Source organism: Tinamus guttatus, unplaced genomic scaffold, assembly GCF_059628265.1.
Source record: "Tinamus guttatus ecotype Peru unplaced genomic scaffold, ASM5962826v1 Tinamus_guttatus_pri_ptg000494l, whole genome shotgun sequence".
In the NCBI taxonomy this organism is placed as follows: Eukaryota; Metazoa; Chordata; class Aves; order Tinamiformes; family Tinamidae; genus Tinamus; species Tinamus guttatus.
In genome coordinates this window covers 36,316-50,757 of record NW_028289028.1, presented here as the reverse complement: position 1 = coordinate 50,757, position 14,442 = coordinate 36,316, and the positions used below count along the sequence as shown (strand labels likewise).

Here is a 14,442-nt window from a genome sequence, read left to right as displayed (position 1 = left end):
CTAGAACTCGTCGTGCCGGGCCAGGGCCTCCCCGAAATCCGTGGCCTGGCTGCCCACGAACAGGTCGTGTTTGGAGACGATCTCGTCCCGCGTGAGGCGGCCGTCCTGCGGGAACGGGAATGGGAATGGGAACGGGAATGGGAACGGGAAAGGGAGTGGGAGAATGGGAATGGGAACGGGAAAGGGAATGGGAGAATGGGAATGGGAATGGGAGAATGGGAACGGGAAGGGGAGCGGGAAGGGGAATGGGAGCGGGAATGGGAATGGGAATGGGAGAATGGGAATGGGAGAATGGGAATGGGAATGAGAGAATGGGAATGGGAATGGGAGCGGGAAGGGGAATGGGAGCGGGAATGGGAATGGGAGAATGGGAATGGGAGAATGGGAATGGGAATGGGAGAATGGGAAGGGGAATGGGAGAATGGGAATGGGGGAATGGGAATGGGAGAATGGGAACGGGAAGGGGAGCGGGAAGGGGAATGGGAGCGGGAATGGGAATGGGAGAATGGGAAGGGGAATGGGAGAATGGGAAGGGGAATGGGAGAATGGGAATGGGAGAATGGGAATGGGAATGGGAGCGGGAATGGGAGCGGGAACAGGAGCGGGAATGGGAGAATGGGAATGGAAGAATGGGAATGGGAGCGGGAACGGGAGAATGGGAGCAGGGACGGGAATGGGAATGAGAACGGGAAAGGGAGAATGGGAATGGGAACAGGAGCGGGAATGGGAGTGGGAGTAGGAATGGGAACAGCAATGGGAATGGGAGAATGGGAGAGGGAACGGAGCGGGAATGGGAATGGGAGAATAGGAGAGGGAACGGGAACAGGAGTGGGAACAGGAGCAGGAATGGGAACGGGAATGGGAGTGGGAGCAGGAATGTGAGCGGGAATGTGAGCGGGAATGTGAGCAGGATGGAGCCGGGATGGGGTCGGGATGGAGCCGGGATGGAGCCGGGACGGGGTCGGGATGGAGCCGGGATGGGGTGGGGATGGGGTCGGGATGGAGCCGGGATGGGGCCGGGATGGAACCGGGATGGGCGGGATGGGGCCGGGATGGGGCCGGGATGGAGCCGGGATGGGGCCGGGATGGGGCCGGGATGGGGCCGGGATGGAGCTGGGCTGGGGTCGGGATGGAGCCGGGATGGGGTCGGGATGGAGCCGGGATGGGGTCGGGATGGGGCCGGGATGGAGCCGGGATGGGGCCGGGATGGGGCTGGGACGGGATCGGGATGGGGTCGGGATGGGGTCGGGATGGAGCCGGGATGGGGTCGGGATGGGGTCGGGATGGGGCCGGGATGGGGCCGGGATGGGGCCGGGATGGGGTCGGGATGGGGCCGGGATGGGGCCGGGATGGGGTCGGGATGGGGCCGGGATGGGGTCGGGATGGGGCCGGGCCGCCCCGCAGACCCTGCGGCTGCTCCGTAGGGATGGGGAGATCCCAGGGAGAGATTCCCCTTCCCGAGGGAACCAGCCCCGCGGGGGGCCAAGGGAGGCGGGAATGCGGCGCTCCCGGCGGCTCCATGGGATCCGTGTGTCCCGTGTCCCACATCCTCCATCCCACATCCCGCGTCCCGCATCCCGTGTCCCGCATCCTGTATCCCGCGTCCCGCATCCGTATCCCACATCCCGCATTCCTGTACCCCACATCCCGCATCCCACATCCCGCATCCCGCATCCCACATCCCGCATCCCGCATCCCACATCCCGCATCCCGTATCCCATATCCCGCATCCCATATCCCGCATCCCATATCCCGCATCCTGCATCCCACATCCCGCATCCCATATCCCACATCCCACATCCCGCATCCCTCATCCCACATCCCTCATTCCGCATCCTCCATCCCACATCCCACATCCCACATTCCTGTACCCCGCACCCCGCATCCGCATCCCGCATCCCCTATCCTGCATCCGCATCCCACATCATCCTGCATCCCGTATCCCACATCCCACATCTCACATCCCCCATCCCGCATTCCCACATCCCACATCCCGCATCCCCCATCCCACATCCACATCCCACATCCCGCATCCCGCATCCACATCCCACATCCCACATCCCGCATCCCACATCCCACATCCCACATCCCACATCCCGCACTCCGCACCTCGTATCCCGCATCCCGTATCCTGCATCCCGTATCCCGCATCCCGCACCCCACATCCCACACCCCACATCCCGCATCCCGCATCCCACATCCCGCACTGCACATCCCAATCCCGCATCCCGCATCCCGATCCCGATCCCGATCCCGGATCCCGCTCCCGCACCTTGTCCTGGTCGGACTCGTAGACCAGGTGCCGGGCCTCGGCCTCGGCGTGGTCGTAATCCGTGGGCAGGATCCAGTCCTTGGTCTCCTCCTGGTCCATTTTGCCGTCCCGGTTCTTATCCCGGAATTCCACAAACTGCTCCCGCTCCGTCTTCACCCACTCGGGCTCGTCCGTGTCGCCGTCGTGGCTGTACATGTCACCTGGAGCGGGGACACCCGGCGCCGCCTGTAGCTCCAACAGCCGCCCGGCACCGGCTGTACCTTCCCTTTGGGATCGGGATTGGGATCCACCGCTCGGAGCCTCCTCCCTTCCCTTGGGATCCCCCCTGCGCTCCGCGTTCCGGAGCCCTCATCCCGGCTTCCCGCGGGAGATGAGGGCTGTTCCCACGGGGATCCCGGCGGATCCGGAGCGGACGCTCCCGTCCGTCGGGACGGCGGCATTCCCGGCGTTCCCGGCATTCCCGGCTCACCGATGTACTCCTCCAGGTCAATGAAGCCGTCCCCGTTCTTGTCGATGTCCTCCATGGTCTCCTGCAAGGATCGGGATGCGTGAGCCGGGATCGGAGCGGCGGCTCCGCAAGGAGAGGCCCCCGGCACCGGGAAGGGCGGCCCGGAGCGCCGGGATGCAGGGAATGCGCCCGGGAAGCGCCCGCAGCCTCCTGGCATGGCCTATTCCCATGGGAACAGGCGGGAGTATCCATGAGTGCCCTCTTGGCATCGCCCATTCCCAAGGGAACAGGCGGGAGTATCCACGGGTGTCCTCCTGGGATGGCCCATTCCCATGGGAACAGGCGGGAGTATCCATGAGTGTCCTCCTGGCACTGCGTATTCCCATGGGAATATATGGGAGCATCCATGAGTGCCCTCTTGGCATGACCCATTCCCAAGGGAACACACGGGAGCACCCGGAGGTGCCCACAGTGCCGGGAGTGGGGCCACCTGGGGACACTCAGGGTTACTTGGGGACACTTGGGGCCAATGGGGGCCACTCGGGGACACTGGGGGACACTTGGGGCCACTCAGGGACACTCGGGGCCACTTGGGGACACTGGGGACCACTCAGGGAAACTTGGGGACACTCAGGGACATTCAGGGACACTCAGGGCCACTGGGGGACACTGGGGGCCACTTGGGACCACTCAGGGACACTCAGGGACACTGGGGGCCACTTGGGGACACTCGAGGACACTCGGGGCCACTGGGGGCCACTTGGGGCCACTTGGAGCCACTCGGGGACACTGGGGGCCACTCAGAGCCACTCAGGGCCACTTGGGGACACTCGGGCCACTCAGGGCCACTTGGGACCACTCAGGGACACTCGGGGACAGTGGGGGCCACTTGGGGACACTTGGAGCCACTCGGGGACACTCAGAGCCACTTGGGGACACTCAGGGCCACTCGGGGCCACTGGGGGACACTCGAGGCCAATCAGGGCCACTGGGGGACACTTTGGGCCACTTGGGGCCACACGGGGACACTGGGAGACACTCGGGGACACTGGGGGCCAGTCAGGGCCACTTGGGGCCACTTAGGGCCACTCAGAGACACTCGGGGCCACTTGGGGACACTTGGGGGACACTTGGGGACACTGAGGGCCACTCGGGGCCACTCGAAGCCACTGGGGGACACTGGGGGCCACTCGGGGCCACTCGGGGACACTCGGGGCCAGTCAGGGCCACTTGGGGCTTCTCAGGGACACTTGGGACCACTCAGGGACACTCAGGGCCACTGGGGGCCACTGGGGGCACTTGGGGCCACTCGGGGCCACTGGGGGACACTCGGGGCCACTGGGGGACACTCAGGGCCACTCAGGGCCACTGGGGGACACTCGGAGACACTGGGGGACACTCGGGGACACTTGGGGCCACTGGGGGCACTTGGGGCCACTCGGGGACACTGGGGGACACTCGGAGACACTGGGGGACACTCGGGGCCACTGGGGGACACTCGGGGCCACTGGGGGCACTTGGGGCCACTCAGGGACACTCGGGGCCACTGGGGGACACTTGGGGCCACTCGGGACCACCTGGGGACACCGGGGGACCCCGGGCCCCCCGCGTGGCACCTGCACCACGATGTCCTTCATGTGCTCGTACTCCTCGGGGTGCAGGAAGGCCGTGAACTCCTCCTTGGTGGCCGCCAGGTCCCCGTCCGCGTCGGCGCGCCGGAAGCGCCGCTCGTCCCGCACCATCATCTGCCGGTAGTTGAATCCGTCGTCGGGATCGGGATCGTCTGCGCACACACGGAGCCGCCGCGTCAGCCGCACAACCGGCCGCCGCCTGTTGTTGCCGCCTGTTGTTGCCGCCGCGTTTCGGGGGGGGGGCTCGCGGCATTCCCGGCCCCTGGAACGCCGCTCCGGGGCCCGGAGCGCTATTCCGGGACGGGAATGCGTAAGCGGATCCGGCTGCTTTGTGGCTCTTTTGTCACCCGGAGCTTTGGGGAACACCCTGGACACGCACAGGTTGCAGCAACAGTCAGACCCGGTGGAAAACCGGGATCTGGACGATCCCATCCGTGCCCGGAACAGGGATCAAGGCCGATTAATACCGGCCAACAAGGGGATTTGACATCCCGGTTAATCCCGTTGCTCCCGCTGAACCTTTGCCTTTAAAAGCCGAGTTCATCCCGCCGGATCACCGGGATTTTAGCACCTTTCCGGGCGGGATTTCGGCACCTCCAAAGGGGATTGATCCGGAAAACCCCGGGCCCCAACGCGGCTCCTGTTGGCGCCGGTGCCGAACATGGAAAGAGCCGCGTTTCTTCCCAAAACACCCGGTTTTCCCGGGAATGGCTGTTGCTGGAACAGTCCCTGCTGGGCTGCGGGAGGGTTCGCTCCTTTTTTTCCCAAGTTTTCTCCCAAAAGTTTGCAGTTACGGACACAAAAGTGTCGGGATTTACTTGCTGGCACCAAGGAGATGCCGGGATGAGTTTCACTCCGGGAAATAACTCGGGAATCCGCATGGATGAAGGGAAGGGCTTTGGGAAGCGGCAGGGAAGCGAAGCCGGGAGCCCCCGGGATCGGACAATGCCGGGATTTGGGATTCTGGTTTGAGGACAGAGCAGTGACAATGGAGCCGGTGGCACTGAGGAGCGGAACGGCGGGGTCGGGTCCTGATTTTGGGGTGATTTTAAGGGATTTTCGCTCCGAGGAGGGGCTCTCGCTATCCGTTATCCCAGTGCTGGCTCCCTGCGGATAGGAGGGGCGGGAGCCGCGGAGGGATTGAGCCTGTGCACGCCGGAATTCCGAGGGAAAAGGGATTGGGAGCAGCGCGGGGCCGGGGGAAAGGGGGAATGTGGCATCGGGGTGACAAAGGGGAACGTGGCATCAAGGTGACAAAGGGGGAGTGTTGAATTGGGGTGACAAAGGAGGAATGTGGCATCAGGGTGACAAAGGGGAGTGTGACATCGGGGTGACAAAGGAGGAATGTGACATCAAGGTGACAAATGGGGAGCATTGCATTGGGGTGACAAAAGGGGGAGTGTTGCATTGGGGTGACAAAGGACGAATGTGGCATCGGGGTGACAAAGAGGAGCATGGACAAAGAGGAGCATGGCATCAAGGTGACAAAGGGGGAGTGTTGAATTGGGGTGACAAAGGGGACTGTTGTATCAGGGTGACAAAAGGGGAGTGTTGCATTGGGGTGACAAAGGAGGAATGTGACATCAAGGTGACAAAGGGGGAGTGTTGCATTGGGGTGACAAAAGGCAGGGTTGCATTGAGGTGACAAAGCGGAGTGTGGCACTGCGGTGACAAAGGGGGCATGTGGCATCGGGGTGACAAAAGGGAGCGTGGCATCGGGGTGACAAAGCAGAGCGTTGTATTGGGGTGACAAAGGGGGAATGTGACATCAAGGTGACAAATGGGGAGCGTTGCATTGGGGTGACAAAAGGGGGAGTGTTGCATTGGGGTGACAAAGGGGAATGTGACATCAGGGTGACAAAGGGGAACGTTACATCGGGGTGACAAAGAGGAGCGTGGCATCAAGGTGACAAAGGGGGAGTGTGGCATTGGGGTGACAAAGGGGACTGTTGTATCAGGGTGACAAAAGGGGAGTGTTGCATTGGGGTGACAACGGGCAGCGTTGCATTGGGGTGACAAAAAGGGGAGTGTTGTGCTGGGGTGACAAAGGGGAGCGTGGCATTAGGGTGACAAAGGACGAATGTGGCATCAGGGTGACAAAGGGGGAGCGTTGCATTGGGGTGACAAAAGGGGGAATGTGGCATTGGGGTGACAAAAGGGGGAGTGTTGTATTGGGGTGACAAAGGGGGAATGTGGCATTGGGGTGACAAAAGGCAGGGTTGCATTGAGGTGACAAAGCGGAGTGTGGCACTGCGGTGACAAAGGGGGCATGTGGCATCGGGGTGACAAAAGGGAGTGTGGCATTGGGGTGACAAAGCAGAGCGTTGTATTGGGGTGACAAAGAAGGAATGTGACATCAAGGTGACAAATGGGGAGCGTTGCATTGGGGTGACAAAAGGGGAGCGTGGCATCAAGGTGACAAAGGAGGAACGTGGCATCGCGGTGACAAGTGGCCGCGTTCCCGGGACGTTCCCGGCTGGATTACGGGATCTGCCCGTTCCTTGGACACCGGACAAGCTCCGCGGGGGCCTCTCCGGGGCCGGGAAGAGAACGGGTTTCCCGGGATGTGCCGGGGCGCTCCGGGCGCTGCAACGGGGCTTTGGGGACATTCCCAGCGGATTTCGCTTTTCCCCTCGGGATTTTTACCCTTTTACGACATCCTGCACCTGCAGGCCATAAATCTTCCCAAACGCCTCCGGGATGAGCCCTTCTCCCCTCCTTAATCCCCAATTTTAAGCAGAGATTCCACTTTTTCCCGAGATCGGGAGTTCTTGGGGCTCCCTAAACATTCCCTTTGGAATCCCTCCGATCCCATCGGAGCCCCGAGGAGCAGGAAAACCGGGGGCTTTAAGCGCCCGTTCCAAAAGCTCCGGAGCAGCCGGCCGCGCTCCATACATCCCGCGGAGCAGCTGACTATCTTTGGAAATATTTAGCAAATTCCGTTTTATTTCATGCTTTGGGGATGGAGCTCATCCTACCATATATGTCGGCGTTCCAGGAGGCCGGAACAGCTGCCAGCGGGATGGGACGGGCTTTGCCAGGGATTTAACCCCCGGGGGGATCCGCGGCTCCGCACGGGGGTTTCGAGCAGCTCCCTCTCCGCAGGCTCCCGCTTTTTTTGCCCAAAAAGGCCCATTTTGGGGGTCTAAAGCTGGGATTCGCAGCGTGCACAGGCTCGGGAATTCCTAGGGATCGCCGCTGTTTTTGCGGCTCCCGAAATCCGGGCTTAAAGCACTTAAAAGCAGGGAACAAGAGGGGGCCCCGTAGGCGTTGGCCCCGTAAATGACTGCCCAAATTGCAGGATTCGGCCCCAAAACCAATGAAAAAAGCAGAGTTATGGGTGCCCTTCGATGGTGCCACCAAACTGGGGACAAGGACGAGGAGGAGGAGGAGGAGGAAGTCAACGGGGGTGCAGGGCGAAACAGGCACCAAATAATGTGCCCGAGGGAGGAATTTGAGGGGGATTTGGGGCTTTTGGCTCCCCAAACAACGTCCTCGAGGGTAGAAACTGGGGGTGGTTTTGGGGGCAGGTTTGGGGGGTTTTGGCTCACCAAAAAATGGGCTCAAGGGCAGGAATTTGAGGCGGATTTGGGGGGTTTTGGCTTCCCAGACGTGCCTGAAGACAGGAATCGGGGGCGGATTTGCCGTTTTTGGCTCCCCAGACCTGCCCAAGAGCAGGAATTTGGGGCGGATTTGCCCTTTTTGGCTCCCCAGCCGTGCCCGAGGGCAGGAATCGGGGGCCGATTTGCCATTTTTGCCTCCCCAAAACTGCCCAAGAGCAGGAATTTGGGGCGGATTTGGGTTTTTGGCTCCCCAGACTTGCCCAAGAGCAGGATTTGGGGGTGGATTTGGTTTTTGGCCCCCCAGCTGTGCCCAAGAGCAGGAATTTGAGGCGGATTTGCCATTTTTGGCTCCCCAGACGTGCCCGAGGGCAGAAATCGGGGGCGGATTGGGCATTTTTGGCTCCCCAGCTGTGCCCAAGGGCAGGAATTTGGGGCAGATTTGCCCTTTTTGGCTCCCCAAACCTGCCCAAGAGCAGGAATTTGGGTGAGATTTGCCATTTTTGGCTCCCCAGACGTGCCCAAGATCAGGAATTTGGGGCGAATTTGCCCTTTTTGGCTCCCCAGCCATGCCCAAGAGCAGGAATTTGAGGCGATTTTGGGGTTTTGGCTCCCCAGCCATGCCCAAGAGCAGGAATTTGGGTCAGATTTGCCCTTTTTGGCTCCCCAAACCTGCCCAAGAGCAGGAATTTGGGTCAGATTTGCCATTTTTGGCTCCTCAAAACTGCCCAAGAGCAGGAATTTGGGGCGGATTTGGGTTTTTGGCTCCCCAGACTTGCCCAAGAGCAGGATTTGGGGGTGGATTTGGTTTTTGGCTCCCCAGCTGTGCCCAAGAGCAGGAATTTGAGGCGGATTTGCCATTTTTGGCTCCCCAGACGTGCCCGAGGGCAGAAATCGGGGGCGGATTGGGCATTTTTGGCTCCCCAGCTGTGCCCAAGGGCAGGAATTTGGGGCAGATTTGCCCTTTTTGGCTCCCCAAACCTGCCCAAGAGCAGGAATTTGGGTGAGATTTGCCATTTTTGGCTCCCCAGACGTGCCCAAGATCAGGAATTTGGGGCGAATTTGCCCTTTTTGGCTCCCCAGCCATGCCCAAGAGCAGGAATTTGAGGCGATTTTGGGGTTTTGGCTCCCCAGCCATGCCCAAGAGCAGGAATTTGGGTCAGATTTGCCCTTTTTGGCTCCCCAAACCTGCCCAAGAGCAGGAATTTGGGTCAGATTTGCCATTTTTGGCTCCCCAAACCTGCCCAAGAGCAGGAATTTGGGTCAGATTTGCCATTTTTGGCTCCTCAAAACTGCCCAAGAGCAGGAATTTGGGGCGGATTTGGGTTTTTGGCTCCCCAGACTTGCCCAAGAGCAGGATTTGGGGGTGGATTTGGTTTTTGGCTCCCCAGCTGTGCCCAAGAGCAGGAATTTGAGGCGGATTTGCCATTTTTGGCTCCCCAGCCGTGCCCGAGGGCAGGAATCCGGGGGCGCACCCGCCGTTCCGGGCTCCCTCCGGCTCTCCCGCTCCGTGCCTCCGTCGCCCTTACCGAGGTAAGTGCCATATGTCACGTTTCTGTACTCATCCCAGGACACCAGGCCGTCTCGGTTCAGGTCAAAGTCCTGCCACTGCCGCTCAACACTGTCATACACGTATTTCTTCTGGGCCTTCTTAATCCAGGCTTTGAGCTCCCCCTCCGTCACAAACCCATCCTTATCCGTGTCTATCTTAGCTACAATCATTCTGCGAGACAAAACAGCAGGTTTCACGCGGCGGCTCCGCAACGGGATCGTCCCAAGAGCGGGGACCTACCTAGGATGTAGCCGTAGGTGGCATTTTTATACTCGTCCCAAGAAATGAGGCCGTCCTCATTGAGGTCGTGCCCTTTCCACTGGCGCTCGACATCCTCGAATATCCAGCGCTTTTGGGCAAATTTTATCCAGGCTTTGAGCTCGTCCACAGTGACAAACCCGTCTTTGTCTTCATCTATTTTACTTACAATCTTTCTGTAGGGAATGCAGAGAAATCCGGGACAAGTTAAGGGGAACGGGGCGCCGCGGCGGCACCGGGGCCGCTTTGGTGGCACCGTCACCGAGGTGCCACTTGGTGCCACCTTCGGTGGCCGTCGCGCGCTGCTTTGGGTGCAGAAAGCGGCGTTTTCACCCAGCTGCATCCTTCGGGAATCCTTTTTCCGGCTGGTTTTGCCCCAAAAACCCCCCGTGGCGGCTTTCCCGCTGCAAAGCGGGAGCGGGACAAGCGGAGGCTGCGGATGCGGGAAATGCGGGAATCGCAGCTGCAGCGCGCATGGAAAAGCCGCCCGCATCCCGGCGGCCGCCGATCCGGGTATTTTTAGCAGCAGCTGCCAGGAAAAGCCCCTGGAATGCGGAGCGCTCCGAGGGGCCGGCCGGGAAGCGGGAACGGCTTCTCCCTCCATCCCGGCGTTCCCGGGAGCGCTCGGGATGCGGCCGTGGCCGGAGCCCCCGGTTTGGGGTTTTCCTTCCCTGTTTGGTTTCCGTGATCCCAAAGCGGCTCCCGCGTTCGGGAATGCCAGAGCCACCCCCTGGAGCGGGAACGCTCCGGAGTTTTCCGTGCCGGATCCCGCACGGAAGAGACGGCAACGACCATCCCAACCTGCAACCTGAGTGGGGTTAAATGAGTTAAAGAGAGTTAAAGAGAGCTAGTTAAAAAGAGCTAGTTAAAGAGAGCTAGTTAAAGAGAGCTAGTTAAAGAGAGCTAAATAATAGAGCTAGTTAAGTAGAGTTAGAGCTAGTTAAATATTTAGCTAAATAGAACTAAATAGATTAAATAGAGTTAAACAGAGTTAAATACAGTTAAATAGAGCTAAAGAGAGCTAGTTAGAGCTAGCTAAATAGAGCTAGTTAAATAGAGTTAAATAGTTAAATGATAAATCTAGTTAAGTAGAGCTAAATAGATTAAACGGAGCTAAATAGATTAAACAGAGCTAAACAGAGCTAGAGTTAAATGCAGTTAAATAATAGAGCTAGTTAAGTAGAGCTAGTTAAGTAGAATTAGAGCTAGTTAAATAGCTAAATAGAGCTAAATAGATTAAATAGAGCTAAATAGAGTTAAATAGAGCTAAATAGAGCTAGTTAAATAGAGCTGAATAGATTAAATAGAGCTAAATAGAGTTAAACAGAGCTAAACAGAGCTAAATAGTTAAAGAGTTAATTAAATAGTTAAAGAGTTAATTAAATAGTTAAAGAGTTAATTAAATAGTTAGTTAAATAGAGCTAGTTAAATAGAGCTAGTTAAATAGAGCTAAATAGATTAAACAGAGCTAAATAGAGTTAGAGCTAAACAGTGCAAAATAGTTAGTTAAAGAGTTAATTAAATAGTTAATTAGAGCTAGTTAAATAGAGCTAGTTAAATAAAGCTAAATAGATTAAACAGAGCTAAATAGAGTTAGAGCTAAACAGTGCTAAATAGTTAGTTAAAGAGTTAATTAAATAGTTAATTAGAGCTAGTTAAATAGAGCTAGTTAAATAGAGCTAGTTAAATAGAGCTAGTTAAATAGAGCTAGTTAAATAGAGCTAAATAGATTAAACAGAGCTAAATAGAGTTAGAGCTAAACAGTGCTAAGTAGTTAGTTAAAGAGTTAAATAGTTAATTAGAGCTAGTTAAATAGAGCTAGTTAAATAGAGCTAGTTAAATAGAGCTAGTTAAATAGAGCTAAATTGAGCTAAATAGATTAAATAGTTAAATAGATTAAACAGCATTAAATTGCGCTTCGAGGCTTTGTGGTTTCACAAGGGATTTGCTTCCAAACACAAGGATGTGCCAAGGACGATCCCGGGAACACGGGGCCTTTTCCCTCCCGCTCTTCCCTTATCCCGAGGCAGCGGATTCCCCAAATCCCGCGGCCTTCGACGGGAAGCGGCCGGCGCCGGGAATCCCGTCGTGCCAGAAAACGGCGGGATCGGCACAAAAACGGGATCCTGGGGCAGCAAACGCTTCCCTGGAGGGAAAAATCCGTGGAAAACGAGGCTCTGCCCTTGGAGCAGGGATACGGACTGCGGAAAGGCTGAGGTAATTGTGGGAATTTACCAAAAACGGGTTTTATGGGACGCCCCATGGAAAGTCTGAGGCGGCGCCGCTTCCCGGGCAGCTTTTCCAGCAGAAAACGCGGCAGAACAATGGGATTAGGAGGCAGAGCCGTGACGGAGCGGCCGGAACGCGGCGCCGGGACGGATTTGGGGGATTTTTCCCAGGAAAAGCAGCGGGTTTGGAGCGGCTGCTTCCCTCGCTCGTGTCCAAGGGAGCAGAGGGGCTGGATCAGGAGGAATCCTTGGGATTTGCTCCCTCCCAGGGCAGGGAATCAGCCTCCATTTGCAATTCCAGGGGGAATAGGAGTTACGGAGCTGGAATCTGCCTTTGGGAAGGAGGGCTCGGAGCCCTCTCCAATGGGAGGGTGTCCCGAAGCAGGCGCCGCAAAGGGAATTCCCAAAGGGAATACCGCTCCGGCGGCTGGAAATTCCCGGCAGCGGGAATCGCGGAGCCGGGCGCAGTGGAGGGCCCTGTCCTCGCCATTCCCAGCAGGAAGCAGCAGGACATTCCCTGTCCTCGCCATTCCCAGCAGGAAGCAGCGGGACGTTCCCTGTCCTCAGTGTTCCCGGCAGGAAGCCGCGGGACGTTCCCTGTCCTCGCCATTCCCAGCAGGAAGCAGCAGGACATTCCCTGTCCTCGTTGTTCCCGGCAGGAAGCAGCAGGACATTCCCCATCCTCGCCGTTCCCGGCAGGAAGCAGCGGGACGTTCCCTGTCCTCAGTGTTCCCGGCAGGAAGCAGCGGGACGTTCCCTGTCCTCGCCATTCCCGGCAGGAATCAGCGGGACATTCCCTGTCCTCGTCGTTCCCGGCAGGAAGCAGCGGGACGTTCCCTGTCCTCGCCATTCCCGGCAGGAAGCAGCGGGACGTTCCCTGTCCTTGCTGTTCCGGGAGGAAGCAGCAGGATGTTCCCTGTCCTCGCCATTCCCAGCAGGAAGCAGTGGGATGTTCCCTGTCCCTGCTGTTCCTGGAGGAAGCGGCAGGACATTCCCCATCCTTGCCGTTCCCGGCAGGAAGCGGCGGGACGTTCCCTGTCCTCGCCGTTCCCGGCAGGAAGCAGCGGGACGTTCCCTGTCCTCGCCGTTCCGGGAGGAAGCAGCAGGATGTTCCCTGTCCCTGCCATTCCCAGCAGGAAGCAGTGGAACATTCCCCATCCTCAGAAATTCCCATCTCCTTCCAAACCGGGCTGAGGAATAGAATGGGAGTGGGATCCGAGCAATCCCAGGGCCCTTCCAGGCTCCATCCAGCCGGATTTGCTCAGCAGGGCGATGCCCACCCACATTCCCACATATCCCTCTCCAAGAGCCGCAAAGGAATGGGAGCAAGGGGCGGTTGTGGTGCTCAGCAACGCGTGAATCCCGCGGGAAGGGGGATTCCCGGGAATCATAGAATCATGGAATGCTGAAGGTTGGAAGGGATCTCTAGGGATCACCCAGTCCAAGCCCTGCACACGCAGGGTCACCTAGAGCACGTGGCACAGGACTGCGTCCAAGCGGGTTTGGAGATCTCCAGAGAAGGAGACTCCACAACCTCTCCGGGCAGCCCGTTCCAGCGCTCCGGCACCCCGGAATTTTTTCCCGAAGTTCCCGCGGCGGTTTCGGAATGGGAATCGCTCACCCCAGGCGCTCCTTGCTCTCCTCCGGCGTGAGCTGCTCGAAGCTCTTGGCCTCGTCGGCGCCCAGGAAGGCGTCGTGGTCGTAGTCGAAGCTCTTGGCGTCGTCGTGCGCCCGCGCGCTCAGCGGCGCCTCCTGGTGCACCCGCTCCTTGCGCTCCGTGGGCTTCGCGGAGGATCCCGGCGGGAACGCGCACACGGACACGGACACGCACAGCAGGAGCCGCGGGAGGAGCATGATCCCGGGAGCTGCGGAGGGAAGGGAAGAGCGTTAGGAGCCTGGGAATGGGGGGAGCCGCGGGATGGAGCATGGGGATCCCAGGGAGCCGCGGGATGGAGCATGGGGATCCCAGGAAGCCGCGGGATGGAGCATGGGGATCCCGGGGAGCTGTGGAGGGAAGGGAGAGCGTTAGGAGAGAGGGAATGGGGGGAGCCGCAGGATGAGCACAGGGATCCCAGGGAGCTGAGGATAGAGCGGGAAGAGCGTTAGGAGAGTGGGAATGGGGGGAGCCGCGGGATGCGCGTGGGGATCCCAGGGAGCTGCAGAGGGAAGGGAGAACGTTAGGAGGGTGGGAATGGTGGGAGACGCGGGATGAGCGTGGGGATCCCGGGGAGCGGCAGGATGAGCATGGGGATCCCGGGAGCTGCGGAGGGAAGGGAACAGCGTTAGGAGGGTGGGAATGGGGGGAGCCCGCTCCTTGCGCTCCGTGGGCTTCGCGGAGCCTCCCGGCGGGAACGCGCACACGGACACGGACACGCACAGCAGGAGCCGCGGGAGGAGCATGATCCCGGGAGCTGCGGAGGGAAGGGAAGAGCGTTAGGAGCCTGGGAATGGCGGGAGACGTGGGATGCGCATGGGGATCCCAAGGAGCTGTGG

At 59.0% G+C, this 14,442-nt stretch overlaps 1 protein-coding gene across 2 annotated transcripts; it reads right to left on the bottom strand.

Moving 5' to 3' along the window:
- LOC148592870 (calumenin-like) lies at nt 1-13,803 on the bottom strand. 2 transcript variants are annotated; one of them, XM_088533346.1, is made up of 6 exons: nt 13,571-13,803; nt 9,704-9,897; nt 4,337-4,503; nt 2,742-2,802; nt 2,273-2,472; nt 1-105 (listed from the first exon to the last, which is right to left on the bottom strand). In XM_088533346.1, the coding sequence occupies exons 1-6, from the start codon at nt 13,801-13,803 to the stop codon at nt 1-3; spliced, it is 960 nt and encodes a 319-aa protein (XP_088389472.1). The 2 variants fall into 2 exon arrangements, with proteins under 2 accessions (XP_088389472.1, XP_088389471.1); XM_088533345.1 differs by lacking the exon at nt 9,704-9,897 and adding an exon at nt 9,441-9,634.
- Nucleotides 13,804-14,442: the final 639 nt, after the last annotated feature.